Source organism: Python bivittatus, unplaced genomic scaffold (assembly GCF_059951505.1).
Source record: "Python bivittatus isolate LINGU-HERP-01145 unplaced genomic scaffold, Pbiv_v1 ctg000120_np1212, whole genome shotgun sequence".
NCBI classification, from domain to species: Eukaryota; Metazoa; Chordata; class Lepidosauria; order Squamata; family Pythonidae; genus Python; species Python bivittatus.
The window spans coordinates 825,586-844,568 of NW_028277037.1; the positions used below are offsets into that span (position 1 = coordinate 825,586).

General features: G+C 37.8%; 1 protein-coding gene across 2 annotated transcripts in view; it reads right to left on the reverse strand.

Moving 5' to 3' along the window:
* Positions 1 to 269: 269 nt before the first annotated feature.
* SEMA3A (semaphorin 3A) overlaps positions 270 to 18,983 on the reverse strand; it is a 191,895-nt gene continuing 173,181 nt past the window's right edge. For both annotated transcript variants that reach the window (XM_088134821.1, XM_088134822.1), the window contains exons 13-17: positions 16,583 to 16,624; positions 14,136 to 14,293; positions 11,309 to 11,376; positions 4,595 to 4,737; positions 270 to 2,719 (exon numbers count right to left, since the gene is read on the reverse strand). In XM_088134821.1, the coding sequence (XP_087990947.1) occupies positions 2,264 to 2,719; positions 4,595 to 4,737; positions 11,309 to 11,376; positions 14,136 to 14,293; positions 16,583 to 16,624 (867 nt within the window). In that variant the 3' untranslated portion in view covers positions 270 to 2,263. The remainder of the gene's footprint in view (positions 2,720 to 4,594; positions 4,738 to 11,308; positions 11,377 to 14,135; positions 14,294 to 16,582; positions 16,625 to 18,983) is intronic.

The following is an 18,983-nucleotide window of genomic DNA, read 5'->3' on the forward strand; positions in this document are numbered from 1 at the left end:
TGCTTGGCTTGATGTGTGCACTCAGCCTTTGGTTTATATAACAAACCATCATTAAAACCATGACTTAGTGTGATGGGTGAACTCAGAATATTTCATCCACGCAATCAATATCTGCCTGCTTGAATATGCTACTGGGACACACTTCTAAGCATGTTTAATCAAAAGTAAGGTCCACTAAGTTCACTGCAACTCTGCCAAAATAAATGCGGTTAGGTTAGGACTGCAGTATAGTTGTGTACACACACACACACACACAAAATATATAATATTCACATTCCGATTTAATCACTGTAACATAGAATGCCTGCTGAAGAATAAAAAATATGGTGCATTTTGTTTTTTTCCCCTTAAAGCTTAATTACTAGAAGATACATTAAGATGTGTAAAAGTTAGCCCTCCTGTTCAAAATCTGTTGGTAGAGGTCATTTATTATCATGAGAAACTCAGGGCAAAATCTTAGTACTTTTGAAATACTGAGTACAGTTTAAATAATCCCAATAAATTTGCAAGCTCAAGCATTAATATAGATGCTTTTTATATTTAAAATGTATGAAATTCTGGGAACACATATTTGGAGGATCCAAAAACTGTCCAGGACAAAAAAGTATACTTGTTTCAATCTAGACTGAGCATAATTTGGATGGATCTACTGAAATCAGTGGAACTTTTATTAGTCATGATGTACCTATGGTATAGAGAGAAGAAACGTTGCATCTAGCAGTGAAATAATGCATGGAGTTTATGTTTCTAATCTCATATAGACCTACTTTACTACAAGTCAGTGCATTACATATCATATATCTGGGTAGATATGACTGCATGTGTTGCTTTACCCTTCTTAGGGTACCTTGGACTGGGATCCTAGTTTTGATAACTCAGTGGTTTTCAGATTTTCAATCTTCAGGGAATTCACCCTTGAATCCATGTTATATCACAAGATATGGGATGTGTCCCATGTACAATTATTATTTTAGATCAAATTTCAATGCATGAACTTGGACTTGTGTCATATCACAAATATGACATAATATTGCCTGCATGTAGACAAGCAGGTCTGGTGTTCTATCAATTGAGGAATATGTTTCTCTAGACAATCTGAAAATCACTGCTGTGAGAGTTTTGCCATCCATATAATAAGATCATGAGCAGAAGAAATATTTTAATGCTATTCACAGTCTTTCAAAATTAAAAAGAAAATATACAGCTTAAATCATTTGAGTTTCCCTTCATTGTTTCAATCTGTTTCTCTTTGTATCAAAGCATAAGATAAGATGAAGGCGCTCATACTGAACATGGAAGAAACAAGGAAAGAGAAATAAGTCCATGAGATAAAAACCCTTGCCAGAATAGGTCTGCTAAGAAGTTAGATAAAAGTTACTTATGATATAAATCACCTGCAGTTTAGCTGAGTTTGCTTATTGTTTGAATCAATTTCATAAACAAAGAATTAAAACGGAGCAACAGAAAACTGGGAGCTTTTAAAAAAAATAAAATAACAATTAGAATATCAGAATATTATCAGACAAAAAGCCTATTCTATCTCCCCCCCCCCTCCCCAAAAGAACTATCTTTGACTGCATATTGGTTGTGGTATATTTAAATAGTTGTTTAATAAAATACATCTTTAGGTCAAATGTTAAGGAAGTCATCAGTAGTAGGGTCAGAGTAATCCATCTGCTGTTGCCACGGCTTCAGATAATTAATGGTTGATGTCCATATGACTCTAATAAGTAATTGCATACAGTATTAATTTCATTCTTCCAGTACATATATAAACAAGAGAACTAGTAGGCCAAAAGGGTGTAAAAGTCTTGCATACAACCAAATGTGAAGGTTCCATTCATCAGCTTTCCAAAATCCATGCAGTTTTTTATTAAGTTCAAGAAAAGTCACAGAGCTCATGAGAGCAGTTTTTTTTCTCCTCCCCTCTTAATTCTTTTCAAAATGGCAGAATGACAGATGACACTCCTCTACTTCAGTCCAAAGGGAAATGTCAAGTTCATCTCATTGCAGAACCATGAAACAATATATTAGTTTCAGAGTGAACTTATGTTCCAGAAATGTCAGGGATCAATGAGACAAGCCCAATGGGAAACCTTTCAGCAAACTGGGTACATTTTCAATTGAGTGGAAATCATTTAAGTTTCCCAGCTCTTTGTAAACATCCACATAAATGCCATAGAAAGCGTTCATCTATATTGCATCTCATTTCCAGTTATGCAAGTTTCTACTTGGAGAGAAGGTTTTTGGAGGTAATTGTCGCTCAGACACTTCGTGGTGCCCTCTCAAACTCATGGGTCCTTCGATTCCTACCTTTCTTATTTTCTTGTAGATGCTTCCACTTGTTTGTGTTCACTTGGGCATTAGCAGGTCTTTGTCGGCGTTGTTTGCGGTCCCGTTTCCACACCTGCTCACAGAATTCATCCATTGTATTTAGGTTGGGATGATTGATGAGCTGCATGAAGTCTCTATACCATACTTTTTGGATGGGAGTCATGCTGTTGGAAGCCTCTTTGATCTTGGAACTCTCACCCTCTTCTTCTTTATGAAGAAGTTCTTCAAGATGTTCTGTATCTATGATCTCCAAGGTCACCTTGAGGAGCGTTTGCATGAAGCCATGCTCCACAGCATAACAGAAGTAAAGTCCTGAATCCTTCCGCTGCAAGCTCCGTAGCAGAAGACCTTGCTCTGTCCGGATTAAACGATCATCTACTTTGATCTGTGATGGAAGAAAAAAGTTTCTGTTTAAGCAATGAACTCCAGTTCTGTTCTAATGAAAAGGGTATCAGGGAAACCAGAGTTTGAAATCTTGTTCAGTCATGATATCTTGTTGGATTAGACTTTCTATCAGCCTAGGCTATTTAACAGAGTATTTTGAAAAGAAGAAGAGGGTGGAGTAGGAGGAGTAGGAGGAGTAGGAGGAGTAGGAGGAGTAGGAGTAGGAGTAGGAGTAGGAGTAGGGAAGAATGGTGCTGGAAAGTGATTGCATAGTAGTGTGAGAAATCCTGGATAAGTTTAAACACTCAATAAATAAACGAAGCTCATTAATATCATCACTGTGATGACTCCGCTCCTCTGCATAGCATAGATATACAAGTTTCCATAAATGATCAGGATTACTGAACTATCTCATGTAATCTATTGTATGTTACAACATTCATCTTTCATATGGAAAGAAACTAAAAACATTTGCATCAAACAAACAAACAAATAATAATATAATAAATATATGTAAGTTTCTCCTCTCCTCTATATTCAGTCAGAGCACAGGATATCTGTAAGAAGGGACAGAAGCCGGTATACTCTGGCCTAAACTGAGGGCCATCTTTGATCTTCTGTATGTATCTCTCTATACCATAGTCAATAGCCAACAGTAATCAGTTTGAGTGACTGTGGTACTTGAAGCAATGGAAGAAAGCAAGGAAACTGGGGTTTATTAGCAATCTTCCATTCCAGTGTTTTCCAAACTGGACAAATTCCAGGTCTATGGACTTCAACTCGCAGAATTCCCTAGTGAGCACAGCTATTGCTGAGAATTCTTTCTTTTTTAAACTATATACAAAAGAAACAAACAAACCCCACAAAATTATAAAAGAAGGGGGAAAAAGTGATGAGAATTAGTTAAGTCCACACATTAGGAAGTTACACTGCAAAACACTATTGCTATTCCCTTTTATTCCCATTGTTCCATAAGCAAAAATTGGTAAGGAGACATGTAAATCAATCTTTAAAAAATGTCAATATAGTTATGTATTTGAATTACTACATTGTATTATATTTTTAGATAAAAATACATTTAATCAATCTTTTCCTTATAGTTTCAGAACAAAACTACAAGCCTTTTCAAGATCTGCGTTAATCTTCCCCAGTTTGGTGCCACCCAGATTCACTAGACCACATTTTCATCTCTAGTCAACATGGAATGGTTATGGAAGATGGAAACATAGCCCAACACATAGAGAGGATACAGAAGTCTAATCTATTCTTTCCAAGCTTTAAAAAATAAATCAGAGAACACTTCAGAAATATAGTCTTACAAAATGCCTAGCTATTGCCAAGGAATGAATGAACTATGGATCCTTCATATAAAATATGGTTTTACTGCCTTTTTCAATTACTTTTTTCTTTCTTTTTACCTCCCCCTACTTTCCCAGTTCAGGTGAAGCTGTCTAGCCTGCTTTGAAAAGATTGCTCTTTTAAAAATGAGGTGATGAAGTGACCTTCCAGGCTACTCAGTGGTCTACATTCTTACTAATCCCCCTGAGCACCTGGAAACATGCAAAGTATAACCATATTCTGTAGGTAACTATTGAAGGGGAGGAGGGGAGATTCCAGAGCTCATTGTTGAGCCACTTCTATCACACACAGCTCAGGAGTGCTTCTTGTTCCCAAGGAGAACTTTCCACTGGATGGTAAAATGGAATGAGCATTTTTTATTGTTGTCCTCACACGATGCAAGACAAACTGGTCTCAGGCTAATCTGAAATTCTCAGATGAAGAACATAATGAAATAAGCGATGATGATGATGATGATACCTATCAGAATTAAGGGACTGGGGGACATAAACCTTGGGTGTCTGCTGTGGACCCTTACCTCTTCTTTTCGCTCATCATTTTGCTTCTGAAACTGCCAGTAGACTAGAGCACGTTGAGATTTTGGACTGCACTCTAGGAAAGTACTGCTGTTCTCTACGCCATAGATAATCTTTTCTTCAAGCCCAGTTCCACTTGGATTATCTGCAAAAAGCAATAAGAAAAGGAACAATTTAAACATTACTACAAGATAGCAGTATGCATTCAGAAAGACACAAACAGGAGAACATCTGTATGTGGAAGGGAACTAGCTTATCCAGGGTATGTGGTTTGAAAACAAAAACAAATCTAGATGTTGTGAAGGAGCTTGGTGAATTGCTTGGTGAATTGTGACAATAACGTGCATTGGACTTGGAAAACATGTGTGCTAGTGAGTACATTTCTTTTAAAAAAGTAAATTTCTCTTAGAAGGCAAGTAACTTTGTTACTTTTGTCTTGGTGACTTCATAAAAAACCCAGAGGTGGCTTGCCACTGACTTCTTAGGGGGTGTTTTTCAACTTCTGTACTAGGTACTGACTAGTATACCATGGAGGTCTCCCACCAAATAAAATCTAGGATTTATATTACTTACCTCATGTCTAGGATAAGATAAATCTAGGATTTATGTTACTCATGTCAGCCATGAGCTGCCACATATGTAATTTAATTACGTTTGTAGAAGTAACATTCTTGATTGTTACCCATCCTAAACAATGAAGGGGTGTGCACATTGGCTTTAATCTAACTTGAAACTCTGCTTCCAACTGAAAAAGTGAGTTGAAGCAGTCTGATTCACTCTGATTCAGAGAAAAGGGTCTTTTCTAAAAGACTCTTACCATCTGGATCAAAGCAGTGTGGATGCTCCAGTCCTAGGGTTGGATCTAAGGAGTAAATGGGGTACTGACTTTCCCCTTCTCTTTTGAAAAGAAAGGCTTGTCTGTTATGTCTAATGTATAATTGTCAGCCTTTCCATGATATTAAAGGAACTACTCAAAAGGTAACCCAGGACCTTCTAATTTTTTTGCCCCAACATGAAGGCATGAGAAATTCATGATTTCATTCCTATTATATTCTTTTCTTGAAAGGGAGGCATTAAAAAAAAATGCTATTTAAGCATTAAATAAGTACACAAAACATTGAGAGCAGAGTTCATGACCCATTATATCCTTCAGAGCTGGGGAATTATTTATTTATCTTTAAAAAAATCTTTTAAAATTGAGAAGGCACTGTACAATAAACAAGGGCTAGGTGTGGTGTCAGAACATCTAAGTAAGCCTCAGGAACTTTATGACCATAATACTTTAATAAAAAAAAAACAGAATGGAAAGAGTTCAAAAATATTAAATGGTATTTAGATTGTATGGCACTGCAATTTATTGTAGCAGCTGTTAATGACCAGAAATGCTGTTTTTGAGGAAATAATATACAGTTAATCATTTCCTCTTATAAGCCATCTTTTATGAAAATGTACAAGACCCATAAGCCAGACCTTGTGGATGGATGAAATAAAATAAAATAATTGTCTTTCTCTTTTTGTAATAACAGTTTTCAAGTTATCCATAACTTTGCTGAAAATGGTAGGTAGTGTCTGGCAATTGCTTCTAGTCCAGCACCAAAGTATGATCTCAAGGCTGCAGTATATAGTTTTTTTCCAGTTGTGCAAAATAATTATTAGAATGATATTCTGCCTGTTCAGGAGCTCAGTGTGGCATACATACAGCTCCCTCCTCCTATTTTTTCCTACGACAACAATCCTGTGAGGAGATTGGGCTGAGAGAGAGAGAGACATTAATTTAGGGATTGGCAATATAGTTGCTGCAGTATCTGTCTCTTTGACCATTAGAAGGCAATCCTGGATCCATGAAAATCAAACCATTTCTACCATTTCAGAACTGATGACTCCATACAAGCATTTCCTTCCTTCCTTCCTTCCTTCCTTCCTTCCTTCCTTCCTTCCTTCCTTCCTTCCTTCCTTCCTTCCTTCCTTCCTTCCTTCCTTCCTTCCTCCCTCCCCTCCCCTCCCCTCCCCTCCCCTCCCCTCCCCTCCCCTCCCCTCCTGTTTTTCTCTGCTGGGTCTTTATGACTTGTCTCAGCTGTTCCTGCTTACAGTAAGGTCTCCTCTCTTCTTCTCACACAGTTTCTGCTGTGGATACAGCATGCCCGGCTTCACCACTGCTTGGTTGCTGATGAGGCCAAGGTTTGGGATCTGCTTGGTTCTGACCAGCCAGTTTAGGCTGCTGTGGCAAGCCCTCTCTCCTCCAGCCCATGGCCATTTGGCTTGTGTTGCAGAGGAGATGGGACTCCACAGAGTTATTTGACCAGGTAATGCCTGATCAGCACTTGTCACATCTTATGTGAGCTCCTTAAAAATAAAGGTCTAATATTCTTCTGAAAGAGTGCTCAGCTTCCTTTTTAAACATGGGGTTACTGCACTTTTGAGACAGTGCTAGTCCTATGGGATAGAGAACTAAGTTCTGCCAACTGTATGTTGTTACTTCAGTCGCCATTGGGGACATTATAGTGCTTCTGCTGACTTCTGCTATCACATTTTGCATGGCTGTACTTTTCACTGTTTCTATTTTCAAGAACCACAGAGCTGAAATACACCTCAGAGATCATCTAGTCCAGCCCCTCATTCAACATCTAAAGCATTTTGGCTAGATGGCTGTAGGAACCACTATATGAAGACCTCCAGTGAAGGAGAATAAACCACTACATGAGGCAGCCTATTCCACTGGTCAGTGCTCTTCCTCTCAAGAAATTTCTTCTGATATCCTCCTTAGCCTGAACTTCCTTCCTTGTTGTTTTAACCCACTGATTCTCATTCTGTCATCTGCTCATTCTTCTTCCAAATGACAATTCTTCAGATATTTGCAGACTCCTTAATTTCCAGACCCCTCACCATTTTGGTTGCTCTTCCTTGAGTTCCCTCCATCCTTTTTGAACTGCAGTGCCCAACTGAGGTCTGACCAGGACACATTTGATTGGAACGCTTAATTCCTGTGAACTGGGCCATGTGCTCCTGTTCATTATCTCTGAGGATTTATACATGAATGCTACAACTAATGCCTAGACAGGCAACACCTTCAGGGCCAGCCTGAAGCAGCTGCAGTTTCTATGGTTGTTTCTACCACATATAATGTTTGCTTATATCATCTTGGGGAAATGCCATTTTCCCCACTCCATTCCAGCTTTTGAAATTCTGTTCTCATGTTGGGGAACAGCCTGAAAGTAACAGACATAGTGGGGGGATTGTGCTGAGCAGGAACATCAGGAACATTCCTTCTTGCTTCACCTTTAGCTTCCTCTTAACCCTGTCCCTGGTGATAAAGGTGGCAAATCTGCCATTGTAACCATTCCCCCCAACTCTCCCCACCTGACCCTTTGCAAGAGCAGGGGACCTGGTTTTTTCCACTGGTAGGTGATCCTTGGTGGAAGAAGAAACAAAGCCGGGCAATCCACCAATCCCTTTCTTAACTTGGCCTGCAGTAAGTAAGGCAGCACCACTCACTGCCCTCAGAACGTGGAAGAATAGTAGTTGACAAGCAGCACAATTCATGCCAGCAGTTTTGTGCCAGCTCAAGCGATGTAGATAGTATTTACATGGGGAAGAGGTTACGGTCTGCCTCTTTCAACATTCCAGAGAAAGCATTTTGGAATGGCACTAACAGCTTTTTTCTTTCTTCTCATGTGTCTCTGGCTGCAATGTATCCTCCTTGGCATCTGAAAGATTAGCATCCTAATGTTGTGCAGACTTAGGCATGTCTAAGACCATTAGCTTGACATGTGTAACTTTGCAGGTGCTGGGACCATTTTATTGTGGCAAGTTTTCATTGGCTGCAGCCTAGTTTGTCAGACAAGTTTGTGAATGCTAATCCCAAAATAAAATTGTTAATCTTTGAACTGCCACTGGATTCTTTGCTTTTGGTGCTACAATAGGGCATCTTCTCCTTTGGAGTCAATGACAGTGTCTGGATTCCAGATTATCTTTATTAATGGGGTCTCTTGGGGGCATTTAGGCGGGTGAGAAGCTTGGCAATCAAAGTCTTTACAGCTTTTTTGTTCTCCAAGTAAAAGATATGTTACCTCCTGCAGTGCAATCCATTGTCAAATCATGTTGGCTGTGTACTACTCTGGCAAACAAAACCTGTTTGTTAAACTGCTGTCCCCAGGAGGAAGACAGCAAGCATGCCAATTGCTTTTATGCTGACAGACTAATCAAACATATCACCTTAATGAGCTTTAGCTATCAAAGCCCAAGTAGGAAAAGTCTCAGAAAAGAAAATAACTAGTAGACCAGCAGATATTAAACAGTTAGGAAGGCAGCTATTCAGATGATTTCTCTCTGTTCCAGGATGCAAATGAAATTATTTTTCTTTTTAAAAAAGGATTGTTTTGAGCAATACTGATCCATTGGAGAGATATGGGAAAGGGTTTGGGAATTATCAAGGGGAAACAAAAAAGTTGAAAGGAAGAATTAGACACAGTGATGTGCAAATGCAGCTTGCAGTCAATGTTCTAAATCTTGGATGAGAAGGTGATCTCTGTTCCCAGCTGTATGATAACCCCATTCACTAACTTTTCTGCTAGCAGTCTCTGGTTCTTTACTTCCAGAAACTGGAAATAAGTCCGGCTAATGACAAAGTTGCTGGAGATGCAGTGCTGGGATGTGACCGGTAAAACAGTGGGGAAATTCTGTTTGAGAAAGTGAAACTTTACACACTTGGATTTGAACTGGGCCCCATGGGCAAATCTGCATTTTGGAACTTGCTTTACAAGCTTTCTGAATGTTTATGCACAATTCTCTGCCCCCAAATCTCTAGTCTAAAAATTGTGATTGATTAGCATTTGGCAATGGCTTTCTTTGTCCAGCAGAGGGGGGTGCTGCATTTTGCAGAATGTTCCCCTTCTGGAATTGGAAGGTGACTATCTAATTGGGAATAGAGACCAGTGTGCCACTCTATGTCTGGATTGGTCATTTAAAGAAGTAATGGATGAATGAGTTAACAAATAGCTATTTAAAAAACAATTTCTATTCAAGCCAAGTACCTATCAATGGACATGCACTTTCCAGTTAATGTGTTGGAACCAATCCAGATCTTCTTCATAGTTTTTATAATTTACAATATTTAGTAGGATTGTGTCTGCCTAAAAATGATTTGGTAGAAATGCTGTAGATGTGCACAAATACAGCATCTCTCTCTCTACTAGGCAATAAAGCAATCACACATTTTTTCATCCATGCTTTCATAGGAATTTATAAAAAGACATAGCTGCTTTAAGGTGTTGACTTATTAAATGTTGTTAACTGACCCTTAAAATAGCCACAGCTTTCTTCAGGCTTGTGTGGAAGCCTGAAAAAAGATACAAGTGTTTTAGTAAATAGTAGAGGCACTCCAATGGGATCAATCAATCAGTCCAAAATTATTTCCTGAGCTATTACTGGTCCTTGAGTATCAAAGGGCTTCTCTCCCATACAAAAGGGATATTAGCACTTCATCATCCTCATTTTCAGCACATATTGTGTGCATCTTCTGGTCATTCCCCCTTCCCCAAATTAGGGAGACTACTTTATAGATAAATCCTATTGCATTGGAAATCTGCTTAGAAGTCATTATTGAAGGAATGATGGCATGCAATCATTTTTTCAAATAGATGCCTTTCCCAATAGCTGTAACCATGCCACTGTGGCTGGAGTAATGGGACATGTATCCTAATAATGCTATTATGGGGCAGGGGGGAGAGGGAAGAATGGCTGTCTTGAGTCCAGACATGACGAGGAAGGGGGAAGAGGGGAAGAATTCCCTCTGGTGGGAACACAGTCTGCCCCAAAGCTCTGCAAGGTTGTATGGTTTCCCTGATTTCAAATAAGCTAACAAAGAGCCAGAAATAAATTAACTCATCAGTCCCAAAGGAACTAACCTGGCAGATAAGAAAGTTTTGGAATTATAGTGGAATGACTGCAGTGCCCTCCTGTAGATGCAAATGAGGGCTTATTACACATTATGAGATGTGTAGAGAAAGATTTCCTCATCACAGGCTGAAAATCAGTTTAACTCCACAACAGAAAAATCAGGCTTCTAGGCACATGGCATGTCTTTGAGCAGTCAGAACAGATGGTTGGCCTTAGAAACCACATGTACAGATGATTTCCAAAGCTCATGTGTCTCTCTGCTTTAAAAAGCTGAAAACATACCACCAGCCTATAAATGAGACAACTGAATTATTGACAAAGACTAGGAGAATTACTCTACCCAAACAGTGTACTTGGAAATTCAGCTCACTAAGTTCAGCAGGAAATAATACCACCCACAGATAGGTTGATTTTCTGAATTTAACCAAAATGATACCAAGAGAACAGAGTTACAGTTATTTGACAGAATTATGGACTGGCATGGGCAACATATATTCAGTTTAATATGCAAACTTATATTTCTAAGAAGCATGTCCTACTGGATTCAGTAAGATTTATTCCCAGGTTCATAGCACTGCAGGCAACAGTCATATACACATACACTTGAAAATAAATCAAGTTTCTTGGATTTTCATTAAGTTAAAATGCAAAGAATTGGGTAGGTACAGTATATATTTTTTTCCTATAGATGGTAGGGAGTAGATTTCCAGTACATGGAAGTAAATGTACCACATTACTGAACAGTCAATATGCTATTCAGTTCCAACCTTGTCCTTTGTGAGCTATGGGTGTGTGTCTTTACATAGCAAACTCTAACTCACCAGGATGCTGCAGGTCTGAGCAATGAGTTAGAGGGTCTCCATTTCGGATATCCTGTCGTCTAGTGCGCCTACAGGAATTAAAATAAATCATGGTTCATCACATTCATTGTATTTGTGGCATTTTTTAAAAGGAAATTAATATTATAGACTGTTCGAAAATGCAAGCTGATTACCGAAGGAAGATTTATTCAACCCACTAAATGTAAAGTGCACAGGAACCTGAACCAATGCTATGCCAAAAGTGGAAGAATGAATTCATCAACATTTGTGAAAAAGACATTATAAATAATTTTCAGTCAGTACTGCACTTAAAAATCAATACTTCTTTGATTCATTATTTCTGGAAATATTTTCGCCAAAATTGTAAATGTAGTTTGCTGATAACAAAAGTTACAGATTGATTTATAGACAGTTGAATCAATAAGAGTGCAACATGCAGATATAACTTTTATAAATGCACAATAAATCTATAATATTCTTGCTTCTGAAAATAAGACCAGTCAAGTTTTAGCTAACTCAACTAATTTGATTTCTCCACTAAAGGAAATTCCATTTATGTGTTCCAAAGTTAACATTTTCCAAGACAAAAAGGTTCTCTCTACCTCACTGGTCTTGTTATCCTCCATATGTTCCAAGTGAACTTCTGAAGCAAGAAGCTTTTCCAGTCTTGAAGTCTTTATTTGATTTGTACCCCATCACACACTTCTTCTCTTGCAAGCACTCTCACAAGAAGATCTAGATTCATGAAAGGCTGAACCAATGTACTTGCTCCTCCCTTCATATATTTGTTTCAGTTGAAACAAATGACTAGGACTATATTTGGAAGCATACTGGTGGTCTATAGGTTCTTCGTATTCTGAATCACTTATTAGCATAATAAATTTGAATCTTAGATGTTCTATTAAGAAAGGCAAAAATCTACAAAAATCCGTCAAATAAATTAGTCCGAATGTTACAGTATGGTACACTCATAGTCAAATTCAGGGTCTGAATTATTATCAAAATCTCTTTATGGTCCACAGCAATAAAACTTTGCCTTGATAATTGATTTGCTTTGATAACATCTTATGCTACTATTGTTTTTAAAAAAGGATTTTGCAAAAATAATTTACAAAATCAAACACTGTTCCTGTTTAAACTGCCACAGTTGGATTATCATTGTCTGTCTCCTTTCTGCCAAAACACCAGAAACACAACAAGACCATAAAAGTTCAGTCCATAAAAGTGGGATACTTAGGAAAAGAAGAAAAGAGTGGACAAAGATGTTGCTAGAAGCTGAGTACTTCATCTGGAGAAGAAAAGGGATACTGAACAAATTAGAAGACAGTCAAAGGGAGGGAAAAGAAAAGAGGATTAAGAGGCTGTGGTGGAACTGCAGATCCTGAAATCATGAGCAAAAGTCAAAGACCAGGAAGAAAGAGACACAGCTCAGGAATCCTTTCCTTTCCTTTCCTTTCCTTTCCTTTCCTTTCCTTTCCTTTCCTTTCCTTTCCTTTCCTTTCCTTTCCTTTCCTTTCCTTTCCTTTCCTTTCCTTTCCTTTCCTTTCCTTTCCTTTCCTTTCCTTTCCTTGCTACAGTGGCTTCAACAATATCAGAAAGAACATTTCTTTGTCCCATTGTTGTAAATGGAACTAAAACATAAATTAAATGATCTTGAAAATACTGACCAACACTCAATTCCCATACCATTCCTTAAATTAGAAAAAGGATCAAACTGATTAACAGATATGTGGTGTTCTACGCCTGTGCTTACTGCGGTCCTTTAAAGATAGGTTCTAGTTTATGTTGTGATTATATTGATTTTTTTCTCTGTTTTTTGGTCTTGGTGTAAGCTTTTTTGGTAGGCTTTTCTCTGAAAAGAAGCATATCAATTTCTGAAATAAATAAATGCAAAATCCCATTTCTCACAACAGTTCCAAAAAAAGCCCTCCTTTATGGAAATAATCATATAACAATAATAAATAATGAACAGGCTTGAACTAAAGGGTATGATAAGTAATTCACCATATGAGTCATAGTTTGGGCTAGTGCCACATTAATATGGGCCAGAACTTGGGATTTTCTAAGAAATAATACACATTTGGAAGGAGATGGATTTTTCCATCATTAGCCTAGAAAGACCTTTCCTTATATGTACAAACTGGAATCATCTGGCAGTAAATCTGGATAGCACTGGGCTGCATACCTAAATAATGAAAATATGTAAATGTGATGATAATATTTTTGTGATTGAAACCTATCTCTGTTAAATAATGTTTTGGTGTTTTTTAAGGAATAAGCAAAGCTTAATAGAGAGGTTAGGAACAAGGGAGGTCTGTGAAGTGGCAGTTTAATGAGCCAGCACAGGCAAAATCAGCAGGGCTTCATGCTTTTTAATTGCTTCAATAAACAACCCTGCTCACCATGAAAAACAAAAAGTGAGGGTCAAAACAGCGAGTTAAGAACAGTGCAAGGACTTGGCCAAGGAGCTTTGACTTCTTCCCAAAACCTTGAAAAAAACAGTCTGAGGTGAAAATTTCAAACTTGGTACATCACATGGCATATATGGGTCTGGAGGTGCTGGTCTGTAACAGTTTGCCTTGCCTCCATGGATATACAAAATGAGTTGTGTGTTTCTTTCAATCAGTGTATCTCATTGTACTGTTATGTTACATAATGGAGGTTCCGTAAGAAATGCACCACTGAATACCACATATTGGAACTGAAAAAAATAGAGAAAGAACTGAAGCCTTGGTCTTATCTGATCAAGCAAACCAACTGTTATATTTGTGTACTCAATACAGCATCTTGATGGCTTGGTCTAAAAGCTATGTAAGCTCACACTTACCTCTTAGCAGTGGGGAAGTAGCGAGAGCAGGAAGCACCATCCCAAGCACAATATGGGTCTCTAGCAAGGCAGCACTCTGCACAAGCTTTCCCATACACATCACAGCGGTGCAAAGGAAGCTGGGAAACTCCAACAGCTGAGCCAATGTAGAGCTGTTGCTACAGGATTGCAAAGAGAAGGAAATAGTTCTAAACTGCTGAACAAGAGCACGATTTTCTCATGTAATTATGAGTAATTTTTACCACTGTGGTATGCAACAAAAACAATATTCGTGGGACTTGTGGAATTTATGCAGCCCTCCAGAGAGAGAATCATAATTTTTAATGGGAGTGGAGATCCACAAGGAATCCTTTTGGACACTATCAGATGTAACAAATCTGACAGTTGAACCTACTTACCCAGTTCCTGCTCCACATTTTTTATTTCCCACCTATCACTATGAAGTGTAAATTTTCTCTATTCAAATACTGAAATCTGCTTTATCAGGCCTAATCTGAATGTATATACTCTAATACTTGTGTGCCAAATGCTTTGCAAGCATTAGTTTAAACCAACAACTACCATCTGCAAATTACTTATTGAAATAGGAAATTATTAGAGCTATTCAACTAGATACAATCTGCAAAAAGAGCTTCAGAGTACTTGGGAACACAGATGTAGACCTTGTCTGCAACTTTTTAAAGCAGCTGCATCTTTCCCCAGGATTGCTCAGCAGCTGCACCCACTCACTCCAAAGCACATTTTGGAGATTAAATCCAAGCACTGTACAGCCCTAGAAACTGGGGAGGAAAATGCACTGGGTTCAGTCTAGGGACTGATGTCTGGGAGCATCTGCAGGGACACCTCACTCCTTTATCCCTGACTGGGAGAAGAAAAGCAACTCAGCCAAGGGATGAAAATTGGGAAGGCTTGTTCATTGTAATATTTTGCACAGCATAAGACAATAAACTCATCACTTCATTCTAAAAAAAATTCCTCCTTCACAAAATAGAAGCAACAATGCACTGAAGACATACAGCTCAGAAAGTTCTGGAAACAGGAATCAACATGTTCCCAAGAACTCCTTCAGTGCAAGCATGCATAGCCAGAAATCTGTCAGAGCATATCAAACAACTGTGTTCCTAGACTGACACTCTATAGGCCTTACTTTGCACAAATGACTTGGGCTTTCTTAGCTGGAGAGAACTTTAATGTTGCAGATTTGTTTGCTGGAGATTCAGGGGGAATTGTAATCCCTCCTGAATACATGAAGAGACCTTTGATCGAAAAGTCATACTTAAATGCATGGCTTATTATACATGTAATCGGCTCTTTTAAAAAAGAATGTAAAAATAATCAAAAGCAGAGCATTCTGAGACATATATATATACTTGACACCTCAACAGTTTTTAGCATAGTTTTTCTCATAATAGCACATTCTTTTAAATCTCACTGCTCTCTCTCTTACTGTGATAAATTCTACAGTGGAAGCAATCTCAGACAAAATACTTCATGTCAAATATACTCACTTTAGGCAAGCTCCCAATATTTAATGGGGTTCCCAGCACCTTTATGATCAATTCAATGTCAATAAAATATATAATACATACTTGATTTTTTCATTTAAAATTATTTTTTTAAAAAAATTAAACAGGATTTGTTATAAAGTTAGAAAAGTTGGAAAGGACTATAAGTAGGATATCTGCTTTGCATGCAAAAGATCCCAGGATAAACCTCCAGTGATCAACCTTCAACTGGCCTCAAAAGAGACACTCTTAACCATTACTGAGTCCTATCCAACAGCAAGTCAGAAACATTATCTTTTGGAGACGCAGAAAGGTTTCCAGTAACCCACCAAAGACCATCTCAAGAATTTAGTTTGTTTTATTGGAACACATCATGTTGTGAAATGTTGGTGTTCTTGAAAAAATTAAGCAGAGTTAGCATCTGCTGTTGAGAAACCCAACAGGCAAAAACATGGGGCAATTGTGCATTCAAGTCTCAATGTCTGAAAGTGTTCTGACCTCAAAGGCTAAATGTGTAACATTGTTGAAAGTGGGTTCTTCCATTTTATGACATTTGTACATTGAACTTTGTGAAAACTAGTCAGCCAGTGGGACCTTGAAAAAGAGGCCTGACTTCAGCTGAATGGCTGTAATGTTGGACTAGGCCTAGGAAACTCAGATGCACATTCACCATCATAAAACAGCCTGAAAAAAGATGTTGCTGCTTTAAGGACTCGTTAAAATTAATGAGAATACACAAGCTTGTCATTTCACTTCACTTTTAGGAAAGCATAGAAAAGGACTTTGCATTTTCTTGCTTATAGGATTTTATGTGAGAAACCATAAATATTTATGAAAAGGAAATGGGGCAGAGCAGGATTCACATGCAGAAAGCCAAATTAAGCGTTTTGAAATCCAGGGCCAGTAAATATTTAAGAATTCCCAGGTTGTGTTTATACGTACCTGCTTTGTGGAAATCTTCATGGCTGAAATAGCTGTGGGTTCCTAAAACAAAAAATAAGAGTTAAAATCAAAGATGATTTAAAGAGCTGCTTTACTTAATAGGATGATATCTGGATGCTTTACACTTGAATGTTTGCACTGAGATGGTTGCTATGGATGCATTCAAAGGTACAACTACCCTTACTGAAATGCAGCATATCTTCTTAAGTTAGAGTGTGTCTTTTACAAAGCTGGTATGCAGATATAATTCTATGGTTTATAAACTGAGTCTTAATAATGTATAATAACATATATGGCTTGGCACTGAAGTATCTTCAGGAATGCCTTCTACAACTGGGATTGATCTGCCTAACCCATTTGTCCTGGGAGAACTGCAACGTCATCTATTTCCACAAGGTACATAACATGGAGGCTTGTAGACAGTGCCCACACTTTGAAATAGCCTCCTGCTTGAACGGAGGTTGACTCCTACAGTTTTAGCCTTCCAGAAACTATGGAAAGTAGAGCTGTTCCAGAGGCCCTATGGTGATGTGTAATGCTGCTGAGACTCTCAGAATTGCAATGGGTAATAAAATCAATCAATAAACAAACCAACAAATAAATAAATAAATACCATCCCATTTCCAGGGTAAAAATTCTCCTTTTCCCTCTTAGCAAAAAATGATCCATCTTATTAGGATTCATAAGCCTACTTCAATTGTTGTGTGTTTCCTTGAATACTACTGCAACTGGTAAAAATGCAGCTTCTGAGATGATGATGATGATGATGATGATGATACCATGGGAAGGGTTCAGGGTCACTCCTTTCTGGTAGAAATGCAGTGTTGAAATTTCAGTGGAAATCTAAATATTAGACTTCTTATTTTCTTTCAATTCCCCAATATTGCTACAATTTTTATCATGTTCATTCTGGTAGTCGACAACAAGATTCCACATTTCACCCTACTCAGGGATGTCTGCAAGTATGGCAAAAAAAGTGAAGAAGGTGACAACACACATAAAAAAGCAGTTGGATACAGAAAATTGGTAGAGCTTTGACTGCACCTTTGTAGCTGCCATCTTGACATTTTTTTTACGATACCTGCAGACAACCCTGATTCCACTAATACCAAGCTTGGATATGGCTCAGTGGATACTAAGCATTTTGAATTTATAGCACCAATGAATATTTAGCTTGTTATTAGAAGGCATCAGTTACCTGTTAAATGAAAATATTTGATCAACTGTTCAGGTAGAAAGGTTAGGAGGCATTTGTTTTTCTACAACACCTATGTTTTAAAATTGGACTGTAAATAAAAAGCCTAGCATTTGGTGTATTGAAAGTCAGATCTTAAATTCATTGTTTGGTTAAAAAAACAAGATTTATCCTTCATTTCATACAGAACAGAATTTCTGTCTCTAAAATTAAATCAGAATACTCAGTAAATAACTCTATGTTACTCTGAAGTTTTTGTATACAGCTGTATACAGTGTTCAAAGTGACAATGGATTAAAACACATGCCAATTATTTCAGCTTTTCAGCCACCATATCATGTAAACTAGGAGCAACTATTTTGCTAGGCTGAGCAGATTTTTCTGGTATGCCAATCCATGCAAATAAAAATGAATAGGTTTACAATATTGTTATATAATTTTTTTAAAAGATGATAATGTTTTCAAGTCAGGTTTGATTCCTGGTGATTACATGGATGTGAGTTTTCTTGGCCACAACATGAAAGTGATTTACCATTGACTTTTTCCAGGAGGTTTTCTGACTTCCTAGGCTAGACTTCAATCTTTATCCCAATCACGTAACGTCTATTCATAGGCCAACATAATGGCAATGTAAAATGGAGTGAAGCAATTCACATTCTGTTCAAATGTAGCTGCTGCTGTTTACCATTACAGCCTATTTCTTAAATGTCTAAGGGAAGCTGATGTTAGGTGACCTGCAAGAATCTGCAGATCTTTCATCACCTGTTTAAAGAAATCTCATCAATGATTTGTATGGTTTTCAATTTGATTAATTTACAGAAGAATAAATGATGTTGATGAATTGCAGGAAGCAAAGTTATATGGTCCTATCTAGTTCAGTATTATTTGTAGAAACTTGCAGCAGCAGTTCTAAGGCTTAGATACAAGTTTTTTGCAGTCTGATATACCAGGGATGAGGCTGGGAAGCTTGGCATGAAAAAAAATGCTCCACCCTGAGCTATGGGTGACTGCCAGAGGTAGAGAAGGGGGCATTGACTTCTCATTTTAAATTAACCCTTGCCTGTGTTGACCAGCTGCTAACGTGGAGGAGGTCTGCTTTGCTCAGTGTAGGAGGAAATTACTTAAATCATAACAGCTCATGCTTTTTGGCTTTGGGATTTTTTTAAAATTTAAAACTATTATTTAAAATAAAATTTAAAATAAATT